We start from the raw sequence: 15,200 nt of genomic DNA, 5'->3' as shown, positions 1-15,200 counted from the left end.
TCCGCGGTGATGACACACATCATGGGAAAAGGGTGTGTGGTTTTTAGTGGGTAAGAATCCCACACACTTGTGGAGTGCAGACTCTTCATTTCTTTGGGGGACAAAATAATACACAAGGCCAACTCATTCAAATATCTTGGAGAATGGATAACCCCAAATGTTAATGAGGACCTTACAACAAAGAGTAGATGCACTAAATTAGAAACAGCTTATCATCTTTGTAAGAACATATTGTACCAGGAAAGCCTAGGTCCTGGTCCATAGTTATCAAAAGAAATGTTGTTCCAGCATATTAGATCCGTCCGACGTATGAACATCTCAGTAAAAGAATGTTCCGGTATGTACCAGACTCCACGAGTGCGCTAGGCGGAGTCAAGTGACGTCACCTATCGTTCAAAGCTCACCTCCCCTAGAGATATTTCTCGAAAATATCTTTCTTTTCGCAAGTTTTCAACGCCTGTACCAATTTTAATGGAACAAACGCTAAATTGTAGCGGACGTCATAAAAATTAATCCCTGTGAATTTCAAATTAATCCATCCCATGGTTGCTGAGTTATAATGATTTAAAATCTAACAGAAATTACGCACTCACGGTCACATGGCCGAGAGAAACTACCCCTCCCAGCGCCAGCTATATATGCCACTGGGTCAAGGTTAACAGGTGGTGGTGTTGATTTGAGTTCAGTTCATTGCAAGCAGTCCAGTCTAGCAGTGTAGTATGTGTATGAGTAAGGGAGAGGGGAGACTGGCCCTCGCATAGTATGTTCGTGCAGTCTCGAAGACAGTACTTTCCGTCGTGTTTCGCGGAGACGACATTACGGGATAGAAATCGCCATCGTACTTGAAAAAGAACGTCGCACCGTAAGTAGTCTATTGTGCCGCGACTACGATATAATTTACAGACATTTCGAAGTATAACACGTACGAAATCAGTGAAGTTCAAAGTTATATATTGGACATTCACAAACTAGAACATGATGTGTGGACTTAATTAATTTCACACAATATTAAATTACCAACAGAAACCGTCGTGTACCGTAACTCTAACTACTCTAGAACTTATTTTCTAACATAGCACATCCTTGGACTGTGTCTATTTATGTGCCATATTAGGACATGGCGTGTTACAGTGATAAACTTAGTGAAAGTTAAGAACCTTTTCTAAAATAATATAGTTCTATCAACATTAGAGAATCAGTGTTATCTGTCGGGATAACGATTCAAAGACTGTGGTCAGAGACGGTAATGAGAAATATTACGTATTTGCACTGTGTTGGACGTTCTCAGTGACGATTTAAAATAGTGGGTTTTTTTTTTTTTGCAACAAGGACTGGGATCATTCAATTGACGTCCTAAAATTAACATACAAATTGGACCGTGTTTAAACAGTGAACGATAGCATCTGTCAATACTACTTGCATGTTCCGTGTGTTAAAATCATGTCCACGAGCAGCAGAAATCTTGAGAAAATTCTACAAGATCCAGCTACCTTCAACATCATTTCATCTATGACGTCAACGTGGTTTCTTCGTGGAACTTCAAGTTCGAGTCATCATCCGCACCCGCGGAATGTTCCAGATTCTCATCAGTATTTGTAAGCCAAATTTTCTTTAAAAAGTGAGTAGTCACAAACTGACTGACCTTTTTTTTTTCTCTTACCAATCTTGAACAGTGGTTTACCCAGTGCTGCGTGTGACGATGCTTTGTAGTTCTCCATCATTATTCAAAAATCATCTTTTAATGATAAATCTATTTTCAAAATCTATTTCACAGAAGAAAGACTTCAGGAGTTTCAAGTGTTCTAAGTTTCAAGGCTAACAAACTGAGAAACTCTCAACAGAAGTTCAAATTCTTATTTTCAATTATAAATGTGTTCATGTCATGTCATAATACTAGAAAGACTTTAGGTGAAACTGACACTTTGTGTTTTCGCAAAAGACTATAGGATCTGTGAGATTTATTTATTTTCACAAATTGCACTCAAGAAGATTTACGTTAACCCTTTTGATTTCGACATATTATTTGAACATTGCAGGGTGGTGAATTAATTAACATTATTAATAAATTGTTTGAAAAAGGTATAACCATCTATTATTCGCCCTGCGAGTCTATCCTGCTCTGTACCGGCTCCAAACCAACTTCCACTACCTGAGATCCTTCTCATGCCTTACGTCCCAAACTTTTCCTGGTACAATATACAAGTCTAAATCCCTCTCCTTGAATCTTAAACTTGGACACTACAACACCGTGGTAAGACCATCTGTACTGTACGCCTCAGAATGCCTAAACATGACCTGGAAAGGACAACTCAGAAAACTGGAACTGAAAGAGCAAAAGATCCTCAGAAGGATTATGGGTCCCATTAAAGAAGGAGATGGCTACAGAATCAGGCACAACAAGGAACTGTACAGTAAAACTGAGAGCATTACAACAGCTATGAGGAAGAGAAGACTAATGTTCTATGGTCACGTAGTCAGGATAGACAGCCAGAGACTCACTTCAAGAATCTTTAACACTGTATCTAGAGGGAAAGCAACAAATGCCAAATGGACGAATTTAGTGCGGAAAGACCTACAATACCTAAACATTGATCACATTGACATTTACATCCGAGATAAATTCAGAAAGTTAGTCAAGACATGTGACTCTCTCCAGTCACTAACAATTAAATCACTGCATCCAGAAGTAGGAGTGAAATGGACTCAAGAAAGAAAAGACATCCATAGCGCTAGAAGGAAGGAATTCTGGGCTAAGAGGAGGAAAAGAGATCACCAGAGTTAAGAACCATGTGGTCCATCGTAGGCCTAAACGAAAAATTATCATCATCATCACCATTATTAAGCATATGGATAAAACATCACATCAATATACAGGAAATATACGCAAAATTTGTAATTAAATGTCAAAATTCTATATGAAGACCAATGTCGTAAGATGTTCCATGGATAATATCCTCAAATCTTCCATGGTAAATAAATGCTAAATGGCCACTCTGACACTACATGAGTTTAAACCTAGGAATTTCATTTTTGTCCGTATTGAACTGAGAAAGGATGATAGGAAAACTTAAAACGGTCCACCTTTTCAATACAAAAATGTTAAAGTTTATTTATAACATGTATTTGTACTTGGAACTAGTTTCAACGCTGATTTGCGTCATCATCAGCCAAAATGTGGGAATAGGCAAGCATGTAGGCATTTATATTACACAAGGCGTTACATTAAACAATACACATCTTACAAGGAGATAAAAACAGGGACGAGTATAGAAACAAATGAATCGTTGAGAAAACAAAAGTTATACATATTAAAAATAACCTTAACCACACATCTTGCAGTGCGAAAGTGTTCTTCTTGAATGATTCCTGAATATAAAACACACGTGCACACATTTCTGAAGAGCCAGCAGGCAGGACAAAGTAAAGTGAAACCTTAAGAGTTCTCATTTTTCTATGTTCTGACTAACTAATGAAGTCTCCCTTGAGTTCCTGATATACATACACAACAGGAAATTAAACAATACACATCTTACAAGGAGATGAAAACAGGGAAAGTTATACATATTAAAAATAACCTTAACCACACATCTTGTAGTGCGAAAATATTCGTCTTGAAAGATTCCTGAATACAAAACACACGCGCACACATTTCTGAAGAGCCAGCAGGCAGGAAAAAGTAAAGTGAAACCTTAAGAGTTCTTCTGAGAAGAGCTCATCATTTTTTTAATTTTTTTTTTATGTTCCGGCTAACTAATGAAGTCTCCCTTGAGTTCCTGATAAACATACACAACAGGAAATCCTCCTTCACTCTCAACAATAGCTATAAAGACCAACGGTAAATTTCATTTTAAATATTGTGCAGAGACGTGAAAGCATGATCTTGAATATAATATAACTCCTTCATTTAACCCAATTTTTTACACAAGGTGTTACATTAAACAATACACATCTTACGAGGAGATAAAAACAGGGACGAATGTAGAAACAAATGCATCGTTGAGAAAGCAAAAATTATACATATTAAAAATAAGCTTAACCACACAACTTGCAGTGCGAAAATATTTGCCTTGAGTGATTCCTGAATACAAGATGCACGCACACACATTTCTAAAGAGCCAGCAGGCAGGAAAAAGTAAGGTGAAACCTTAACAGTTCTTCTGAGAAGAGTTCATCATTCTTTCTATGTTCCGACTAACTAGTGAAGTCTCCCTTGAGTTCCTGATAAACATACACAGCAGGAAATTCTCCTTAACTCTCAACAATAGCTATAAAAGACCAACGGTCTCCTTCCACTCCTCCTCCCCTACCGCTCCTCCCCTCTCCCCTCCTAATCCCTCAACGGCCGCTCCCCAGACCTAAACTATCCAACACGCTCTGTTCCTCTTCATCTCGCGCCATAGCTTTACCGCCTCATGTCCCGCAATAAACATCATAGAAACCTGCCCCCACCCTACACGTAACGCTGCAACAATACACCACAAATACTGGCACAGTCATCCTCCAAACTCTCAACAACGTATTCCTTAATACCTATTTTATATTCTTGTCGAGCTGAATACCGGACCTGTGAAGATTACAAGATTATTTTGTGCATCTACAGAATGGTGTGTTAATGAAGCTATGTAATATAGAGAGAGACTTTCAAAGGTGGTTAAATGAAGAAGTTACATCATGTTCAAGATCATGCTTTCACATCTCTGCACAGTATTTAAAATACAATTTACCGTTGGTCTTTTATAGCTATTGTTGAGAGTTAAGGTGAATTTCCTGCTGTGTATGTTTATCAGGAACTCAAGGGAGACTTCATTAGTTAGTCGGAACATAGAAAGAATGATGAACTCTTCTCAGAAGAACTCTTAAGGTTTCACTTTACTTTTTCCTGCCTGCTGGCTCTTCAGAAATGTGTGCGCGTGTGTTTTGTATTCAGGAATCATTCAAGACGAATATTTTCGCACTACAAGATGTGTGGTTAAGGTTATTTTTAATATGTATAACTTTCCCTGTTTTCATCTCCTTGTAAGATGTGTATTGTTTAATTTCCTGTTGTGTATGTATATCAGGAACTCAAGGGAGACTTCATTAGTTAGTCAGATCATAGAAAGAATGATGAACTCTTCTCAGAAGAACTCTTAAGGTTTCACCTTACTTTTTCCCCGCCTGCTGGCTGTTTAGAAGTGTGTGCGCGTGCGTTTTGTATTCAGGAATCATTCAAGGCAAATATTTTCGCACTGCAAGTTGTGTGGTTAAGCTTATTTTTAATATGTATAACTTTGCTTTCTCAACGATGCATGTGTTTCTACATTCGTCCCTGTTTTTATCTCCTCGTAAGATGTGTATTATTTAATGTAACACCTTGTGTAAAAAACTGGGTTATATGAAGGAGTTATATCATGTTCAAAATCATGCTTTCACGTCTCTGCACAATATTTAAAATGAAATTTTACCGTTGGTCTTTATAGCTATTGCTGAGAGTGAAGGAGAATTTCCTGTTTTGTATGTTTATCAGGAACTCAAGGGAGACTTCATTAGTTAGTCAGAACATAGAAAAATGAGAACTCTTAAGGTTTCACTTTACTTTGTCCTGCCTGCTGGCTCTTCAGAAATGTGTGCACGTGTGTTTTATATTCAGGAATCATTCAAGAAGAACACTTTCGCACTGCAAGATGTGTGGTTAAGGATATTTTTAATATGTATAACTTTTGTTTTCTCAACGATTCATTTGTTTCTATACTCGTCCCTGTTTTTATCTCCTTGTAAGATGTGTATTGTTTAATGTAACGCCTTGTGTAATATAAATGCCTACATGCTTGCCTATTCCCACATTTTGGCTGATGATGACGCAAATCAGCGTTGAAACTAGTTCCAAGTACAAATACATGTTATAAATAAACTTTAACATTTTTGTATTGAAAAGGTGGACCGTTTTAAGTTTTCCTATCATCCCATCACTACATGAGTTATTAACTGTTTCTCAGCATGCCAATCACACTGAGTAGAGGGCAGCTTATTCCACTTGTACAATGAGTCAGCTCTGACACCACGACTGGTCTGAATTTTATTCAGCCTGGAAAAAATCCTCTGGATAGATTTAATCCTGATATCTTCATGGCGATAGATGGCAGGTCACGGAATTCTGAAGGAACGAAAAATCTCCAATCAAAAGCTTCGATAGTTTCCCTGCGTGAAAGGCCACGTATAAATTTGCAGTTGCAATAACTGCAATTCCTCGTACATAGGACAGACCGGAAGAAACTTCAAAATTAGGTACATGGAACATGTCAATGCTATTAAATACAATAGGTTTTCGGCAGTGGGCGAACATGACATGAAACATAATTTTACCACTATAGACCAAAACTTACAGATTCTCAATACCTTAGGGAAAGCCCCTCTCCTAGACATCACCAAAAATTGCTTCATACACCTCGATCAGTTTTCAACCCCAAACCTAAACAAAATTTCTGAGAAACCCAAAGGTTCTTTACGACTTTCTTATTACGGTTCTTAAAGGTATTAAGTTTTCGAGAACGTTCGATCTTCCACGCGCTACATAACGCCCTCCCTTGCCATACGTCCTCATCGCATTGCCCTCCAGGCCCACCCCCAACACCTCCCCCGTAGGCGGTTCTTCTCCAACCCTCCCCCTTCCCTTCCTCCCCTCTCCTATCTACCTCTACTCTACCCCACAAATCAGCTCCAGTTATCAACTCCTCTCCATAGAGTAAGCTTCTTGGCGCGCTGCGGCAAGGTGAGTCTCACACTATAACTCTCTATACCTTTGCTTCATATAACTTGCCCTTTATAGATCACCATATTAAAACAGGCTCCCCTTTTTCTCTAGGTTTCATATTCCGCTTGAACTGAGGAACCTCAGCCGTACATATCATCCTAGGACCTACATTTACACTGAAAACCACCTTTTGACATACACAGTACAATTTTAAGAAGACTGCCGCCAACAGCACTCAGATTATTCCTCAGTGCCGCATTTCACTATGAATAAGAAAATTATCCAGATTTTAACGTGTTCATTAAGCTTTATCATACAAAAGCCCAACTTTACAGAAAGAGCCTAAACTTATGTACCAAGACAACATAAGACTATTACGCCGCCAACGCACAGCTATCCTAATTTATTTTATATAAACTATTTTAAATGTGTGTCGTTACACAAATTTTACCTAGTGTGTGTATATTGTTGCTGTATGTGAATTCATTCTCTTGCTTGGTTTTACGAAAGGCTGATGATGACAATGAAAACAAGTCAAAACCAGTACCTTCATTATAATAAAAATGTTGTAGTACAACTTATGTGCAACAGTTTTGTAGGTATTAAAAAGGTGGATTTCCTTACATTAAAATTACTTGTGTGATTCTCAGTTCAATACAGAACCATGAAGTTTTTAAATTTAGATGTTTTATTATCTCCACAGCTTCTTGGAAGATGATAATATGTTATTGATTTTATGTCCCACTACCTACCTACACTTATGGTTTTCAGAGACGCCTAGATGCCCAAGTTTTGTCCCACAAGAGTTCTTTTACGTGCCAGTAAATCTACCGACTAGAGATTGATGTATCTGAGCACCTGGATGAAAATTATATTTGATGGGTGGTAGCCAGAACTGTGGTTTCCTCAAATTTCACTTCATAATCGAGGAAAGAGAGCATGCTGCACCACCGCAGATTATTCCAGTTGGACGAGATGACAATGAAGCTTACATTCTTTCAGCCTAATGTTATGGTGCACTTGGTGATATTGATAAAACCTTTGCACACAAACAGGCAATAAGGTACACATCTGTGCTGGAGAAAGGGTCCGAAGTGTCCTCAGCCTAGAGTAACTTGGAATATTTTCTTCATTGCAAAAGTGATCTTGATGTTACGACACTTTTCCAACTTGCCAATCCTATTTAATCGTAAGCACTGGGATGTATGGAAGGAATGCTAGATCCGTGTTCATTTATTGACCCGTGAGAAACAGGGCTAATAAAGGTCCACCTGTCAAATAAAGGTCCACCTGTCAATACAATTGATCCACTTCAGTCTGGTACGCATCTGGCTAGCACAATCTGTTGGTACATTCAAACACCACCACCATTCCACATTTCTGTTTACTCGCCACCATATGACAGAAGTTTGAACACACTTGAACACACTGTACAGGCCTCAGTAACACTAATTCAAGAGACAGATATGTCGAATTTCAGATTCTATAAAAGTAGAGGTGTTCATTTCATCTTGACAAGAAGGTTTCAAACTTTTTGCATTAGCACTTAATGAATCCCACAGGAAGTTACTCTGTCTTAAAATTTCTGGAATGTGAGTTAGGATATTCTTATCTGTAGTAAAATCTCTCAATTTCTTTGCCAATCGAGACATTTCAGTAGATAATTATCATGAATAAAAATAACATCTTACAAGATATTATTTCATCAAAAAACCACCACCACCACCACCACCACCACCACCACCACCACCACCACCTCATATCCATCCACCTCTTTCTCGGCCTTCCCCTTGTCTTCCTCCTGTTATTTTGTCCATAAATAATTGCTCTGGAACTCTATCCTCTTCAGTTTACTGGTCTCTCACCACTGGGTTCCGTGGTTCATATCCTGGTCACTCCATGCGAGATTTGTGCTGGACAAAGCGGAGGCGAGACAGTGTTTTCTTCGAGTACTCCAGTTTTCATTCCAGCAACACTCTCCAATATTATTTCATTTCATCTGTCAGTCATTATTCATTACCCCAGAGGAGTGCAACATGCTTCAGCAGACCAGCATAATTTCTATTCTCGCCGGTAGATGAGGGGCTTCATTCACTACATCCAGTCAAATGATTGGAAACAGGCTGTGGATTTCCATTTTTACTAAAATTTGTGGACATTTCATTCAATTCTATCCATTAGCTTAAAAAGTAACCGTTTTTGTACTTTAATGTACTTTTTCTTTTTTTTTCTTTTTTTCTTTTTTTTTACAAGTTGCTTTACATCGCACCGACACAGATAGGTCTTATGGCGATGATGGGAGAGGAAAGGGCTAGGAGTAGGAAGGAAGCAGCCATGGACTCAATTAAGGTACAGCCCCAGCATTTGTCTGGTGTGAAAATGGGAAACCATAGAAAACCATCTTCAGTGCTGCCAACAGTGGATTTTGAACCCACTATCTCCCAAATACTGGATAATGGCTGCACTTAAGCGACTGCAGCTATCGAGCTTTGTGAAAAATGAAATGGTGTATGGCTTTGAGTGCCGGGAGTGTCCGAGGACAAGTTTGGCTCGCCAGAAGCAGGTCTTTTAATTTGACGCCCGAAGGCGACCTGCGCGTCGTGATGAGGATGAAATGATTATGAAGACGACACATACACCCAGCCCCCGTGCCAGTGAAATTAACCAATTATGGTTAAAATTCCCGACCCTGCCAGGAATTGAACCCGGGACCCTTGTGACCAAAGGCCAGCAGGCTAACCATTTAGCCATGGAGCCGGACATCGAGCTTGGTTAAAGTATTTAAGAAACACAATGTATGTATGTATGTATGTATGTATGTATGTACAGGAATTTAAGATGGAAGACTTTTTTTTTTAAAATTTGTTGCTTTTTCTTATATTATTCTAAAGAAACATTTCAGTGATTTTCTAGCAAAAAAGAAAACCTCTGTAAAGTCCAGCACTGCAACTTGACCAATAGAGCTTGCAGTGAGAGGCGAGAGACAAGTATTTTCTCCATCCCCTGTGCAACCAATATATGAGGTGCCTAGTATCAAACATGGACAAAAGCCATTTTGTTAATTTTTCAGTAGAGCCACATTTTTGTTTCTCTACGTTAAACTCCTGTTATATGTGTAAAAATTTTTTTGCGTCATATTTCCAGACCTGTCTGTCTGTTAGGTCATCAGCCCAGAGGCTGGTTGGATCCTCAAATAGCACCACCAAAGGCTATGCAGTTATAGGGAAACTGCAAAAACCAATGGCAGAGCCCAAATGAGGCGTACTAGGCAAGATGAGGAGTGAGGTAGTTTGCCATTGCTTTCCTCACTGGACCAGAAGGTACCACTGCAGCACGACTGATCCTATGAGCAACACCTTTCATAACACTCGGACACTAGTTGTGTCCCAAATGTCATTACTCAGCACCACTCATACCCCAGCAGCTTCCATATTGTCACAGCCATGAATGAGACTGGGACTTCGGTGGAAACTACACTTTGCTCTGGCCTGTGCCAAGAAACGGATACAAAAATACTGTATCCATCAAGAAATGGCAACAGGCGGATTTCCAGACCTATGAACAAGAAAATCATGGTCGACACTTAGGAATTTCAGTCTAAGTCAATGTAAAACACGTTCAAATAAGACGACGTCCATTTCTGAAACCAAGATCGGCTTTTGTCCATTTTTGATACAAACATCCATGTAATTGTCCACTTCTGAAACGAACTATCCCAATATTTGGAAAAAAAATTGTAGGATGACAAGGAAGTAAACTTCCATTTTAAAAGAAATATAATTAAAATATGAAAGAAATAAGGCTATTCTTATACTTTGTTAACATTTTTAACATTCATTTCAGTTCTTGCTTCACTGTATTTCTGGGCAAATAACCTCTGGTTCATCACAAGGGTCTTCAAAACAATCACATTCATAAATAATCATTAACAGCTTGTTCATTTTCACTACAAATGTTCTTATTGATAACTTCGACATACCACTTAAGATAGGCATTAATTTCCAATCTTTTCTGAAGTGCTTTCCTAGTAATTTGTCAACATCTTTAAGTTTCTGTGGGTTTACATTCATGCCAATATTAAAAATAAAGGATTCATTAACATTAGACTTACCTGTAATGCTTTCGTGATCTTACGCTCAATACCTGTTTCCAAATAGTAGCCTACCTCACCATTAACTACAACACTGCCTCTTTTTGTGCTCTTGAGTATAATTCTTTTACACTGTGAAATCATGAAATGAAGTTGACTAGCAGATTTCAGATAAATCTGTGCTTGTTCTTTCCAATTCAGTGGTTCCAAGGTTTGTCCAATCACTTTCACTGTGCCGTACATTTTGAACACCTCAAGATATTAATCAGGACTTACTAGGGTCGTCATCTTCTTAAGGTCTTTCTCAATGAGTCCAAAAATCCTATCTGGAGGCAAATATGAGTGTCCAGTAACTGGAAATACCAGTTTTAATTTGTCAACAGAGGATGGTGCATACGTTGTAAGCCACTTTGCACACATCGCCAACATATTACTGTTTTTATTTTGGCCGGCGCAGCCATCAGCAATCAACTTGACTGAAGTGAAGCCTTGTAAATCATTAGATCGTAACTCATTGACAACCGCTGATGCTATTTCGTTCGATGATTTCTTTCCCTCATTCTTCAGCCACGTATAAACAGACACATTATCATGGCACAGTTTGCTTTGAGATGTGCCTATTACAACAGACAGATTGTAACAGTAGAGTTGTCTGGAATAATAAGCCGACTGATCACTTAACTTTGGCAAAACGAGGTTCTTTTGGCAATCATAGGACATTAAAAAACAGTCCTCCTCTTTTTTTCTTAAGATGTCAATAAAAATTCTCTGGTCGCCATGACAGTTTGATGTCACTTGTAGCAATATGATTGGCTGAAATGTTCATGTCCGTTTTTGATACAAACTACATTTGGAGGTGTCCGATTATAAAAGAAACTGCATATTTCTATGTTAAAAATTACGTACAAATATTTGTTTATGAAAGACCCGGACCACTAATTCCGAAAGAGCATTAAAAATGATATAAGGATCAATCCTTAACTCAATTTTGATATAGGTGGCGCATGTCCATGTTTGATATTAGGCACCTCATATATATTGGTGGCCAAATCATGCTGGGAGAGAGATATTTGAAATCATTTCATAGTATGCTCTAACTGCCATATGTCCTCCCATCCAATAACGTATGTTGCATTGTCAAGAGGAGGAGCCAGGACAAAGTCAAGTATCTTATACCACCACACAGACCAGCACTTTGCATATACTGAAGACTTGGGAGGATGCAGACAACTTTCAATTGTTAGTACCACTAAACACGACTTACAACTGAACAAATCATTTTAACTGATTTATGGTGGTAAAAAATTAAGTATTTTACACACGCATGTAAAACATAAAGGATCATTTAAGTAACATGCCCCCCCCCCGCTCATTTAAGATAAAACTCCATGAATGACCATTAAAAAAAAAAAAAAGTTTTGACATTTCTTAGTTCCATTTTTGGAACTGAAGATGGTACTGTAATAACACAACGCTCAATAAAAACAAGTTTGAAGTTTTATGATGAGGTCAGTAGATATAGGGCCTAGAGTTTTCTGTGGATTCTGAACCGCAGAACTATGATGTTTCATTTCAAATACAGTACCTGATATGCATTAAACAACAGGCCCATGGCAAGTACGTGGTGATATTCGCGAGCTACAGTGCCTCCACATACACTAAAAATAAATTTCACATGCGTTATAACTTAAATATTTTACCTTTTCTTTTAGAAAAAAATCTCATTATTATTTTGAACATGTGACGAATGCCTGAGAGTAAGATCATTCATTTGACTATTATCTGATTATATTCTGCAGCACAAATTGAACATATTCAAGACTTCTGGTACTTGCTATTCTAATGACTGCAAACCTTCATTTCAACATCTGACTGCAATCATGTCGCTCCCCAGTTCTACCAGCATTCACCAAGCCCAAGCACACACTGAATGGTTCTTCACCTGCCTATCCTTCAGCTACGTCGCATGCTTCTTTGAACTTTGAGATGATCCAGCCGTATTCCAGTAACTTCCGTGCTCATTAATACGTAAGACCGAGCAGCCACTCAGCAAATCAGACCACCTTTGGCTTCGGTGTGGTTGGAGGGCCTAGTCTAGTGTTTATCATCTTCATTTTTTCTCCAAACATCTAGGAACTGGACTACAGACTACAGACCCGTGTATGGTGGGCAAAAAGCTACATTTATATTATGTCCGCAGAAGTTTGTTTTCCGTCACTGTGAGGCCTACTATTACTACTACTAAGATGTTTTCATTCCGTCTTTGAAGAGGATGGCGGGTCTCCAAGACGGTAACGCAGTCTCTTAGGCCAGGGAGATGTGATACGGTGAAGGAGATGTTCGGAGAAGGTGAGAGGACAGTTGGCCGTAGCCTATACTAGGAAGCGACCCAGCATTTGCCTTAGTGCAGGAGAATAAAAAACCACAGAAAACTACTCTCAGGAGAGCCAACAGTGAAGGCCAGTCCCTCTCCGTCTACCAAATGCAGGGGCGCAGAGCCACGACAGAGCTGCAGCCACCCCTCCTCTCCTCGACTGGTCAGTTGGAGTGCAGAGCTGTCGGACCACTGACCAGCTGTAGCCACTTATAGGCCACTACTACGACTAAAACGTTTTTATTCCTCCACTGAAGGGGGAAGGCGAGCCTCTTTAGACGGTAACGTCATCTCTCACACCGGGAGATTTGTTATGGTGAAGGAGATGCACAAAGAAGGTGAGGAGGTTGTCGGCCATGGCCTATATTAAGAACTCTCCCTGCATTCGCCTTAGTGCAGGAGAATGGAAAACAATTCTCAGGACAGCCAACGGTTGAGGCCAGCCGTGAGGTCCAGCCCTGTCCCATCTCCCAAATGCCTGCCTCTCCTCTCACTTCGAATTTATTGGAACTTATATATGGCGAAAGTTCTTTTTTGTTTATGAGTGCTGGATACTCTTTGTTGGTGGAATTTCTGTGAATGAATTTTTTTTTTTTTTTCTACTGGACTTTGAGAACGCAGGACTGGTGTCCATATTTTAACCACCTATTCAGTTAAAATGCCACCAGTTTCTTTTTTTTTTTTTTTCAGTCAGCATTATATTGTCATAATACTTATTTCTAAGGACAATTCCGTCTCTTGTGCTTCCGTCTTTTCCTCCACATTTTCTTCCCAATTTCCCTAAAAGTGATCTTTTTTGATTATTGTGAATATTTAGTCTTCAACTAGTCAACATTTGTGTATTTGTACCCCTTGTTAAGGTGCTTGTTAAACTGAACTCTGATTTGTACTTCACAGTTTTCTTGTTATAGGTTAATTCATTTTATGTGTTATCCACTGTATGTTTGTTTGGTATTCTTATCAGAGAAAAGATCTGTTGTTAGCAAAAAAACAGTATATCTGATAATTGTATAGCTTCATGAAGTGATGTAATCTATTGTTCATTGTTCAAAATCACTGACATGCTGTTGAGGGAATTTACTCCTCTCTTATTCAATTTTCACCGATTCTTGTAACCTTCCTTATTAATGTACCATCCACAGAATCCTCTAGAAGCCAGCATCTCTAAACTATTAGCAGAGTGTTGATTTTTATTTTTGTAACTGCTATTTTATTGCTATGATATCATCATTTAGGTCAGCTGAGAGTTATAATTGGTAGCAGTCTCTCCTCCCTATCTTTATAGTTTTTAATAACTTCCAAACGGTTACACTATTATGAATGACGATTCAATATGGTGATGTTCGTCAGCGGCAACATGATAGTGCTTGACCCCATCCTGCCCGTGCAACAGTTGCTACCATTCAAGACCTGCATTTTGAATGTTTCCCACACCCACCATCTTCACCAGACCTTACCTCTAGTGGTTACCACACGATGGGGCCACTCAAGAAGGAGCTGGGTGGGGAAAGAAGTTCAATTCAGCTGAAGTTGAAAATGAATGTCTACATAGAAAACTACAGTTCTTTTTTGGTTTATTTGTGCTAGTGCTAGAGGACTTGCAAATAACATAATAGAGACTACGTATAAAAAAGATGCTACTGAGTACCACTTCAGCTCTAACTAATTAACCAAGGTTTTTGTTTGACTCATCCTACGAGATGAGACTGCAACTCACCTGAATCCTGGCCGGCAGAGAAACACTGAACAGCTCGGCACTGCTCACCGTTTGCACTACATAACACCGTCTCCCCTTCTTTTAAACTTTCCAGACTAGTGAGCAAGTCCACGGGCCTTCCTCCGCCACTACTGGCTCCACACATATCCTGAAAATGGATTCAATACATAATGCAATTCCAAAGATTCTAAAAAAGGATATCTCTAAGTCCAGTATCATGTTCATCATGAAAGTATTTCCATATACTATAGACCAACTGATGCAAATCTGCCATTCAATACTTATTTTG

The 15,200-nt window shown here is 38.9% G+C and overlaps 1 protein-coding gene across 1 annotated transcript in view; it reads right to left on the bottom strand.

The window, feature by feature from the left end:
• LOC136879251 (tetratricopeptide repeat protein 17) overlaps nucleotides 1–15,200 on the bottom strand; it is a 293,085-nt gene that overhangs the window by 136,702 nt on the left and 141,183 nt on the right. The window contains exon 13 of the mRNA XM_067153063.2: nucleotides 14,912–15,059. Coding sequence (XP_067009164.1) covers nucleotides 14,912–15,059 — 148 coding nt within the window. The remainder of the gene's footprint in view (nucleotides 1–14,911; nucleotides 15,060–15,200) is intronic.

The sequence above is a fragment of the Anabrus simplex genome, chromosome 8 (assembly GCF_040414725.1).
Source record: "Anabrus simplex isolate iqAnaSimp1 chromosome 8, ASM4041472v1, whole genome shotgun sequence".
NCBI lineage: Eukaryota > Metazoa > Arthropoda > Insecta > Orthoptera > Tettigoniidae > Anabrus > Anabrus simplex.
The sequence above is the reverse complement of the archived record's forward strand: the minus strand, read 5'-3'. Positions and strand labels throughout refer to the sequence as shown.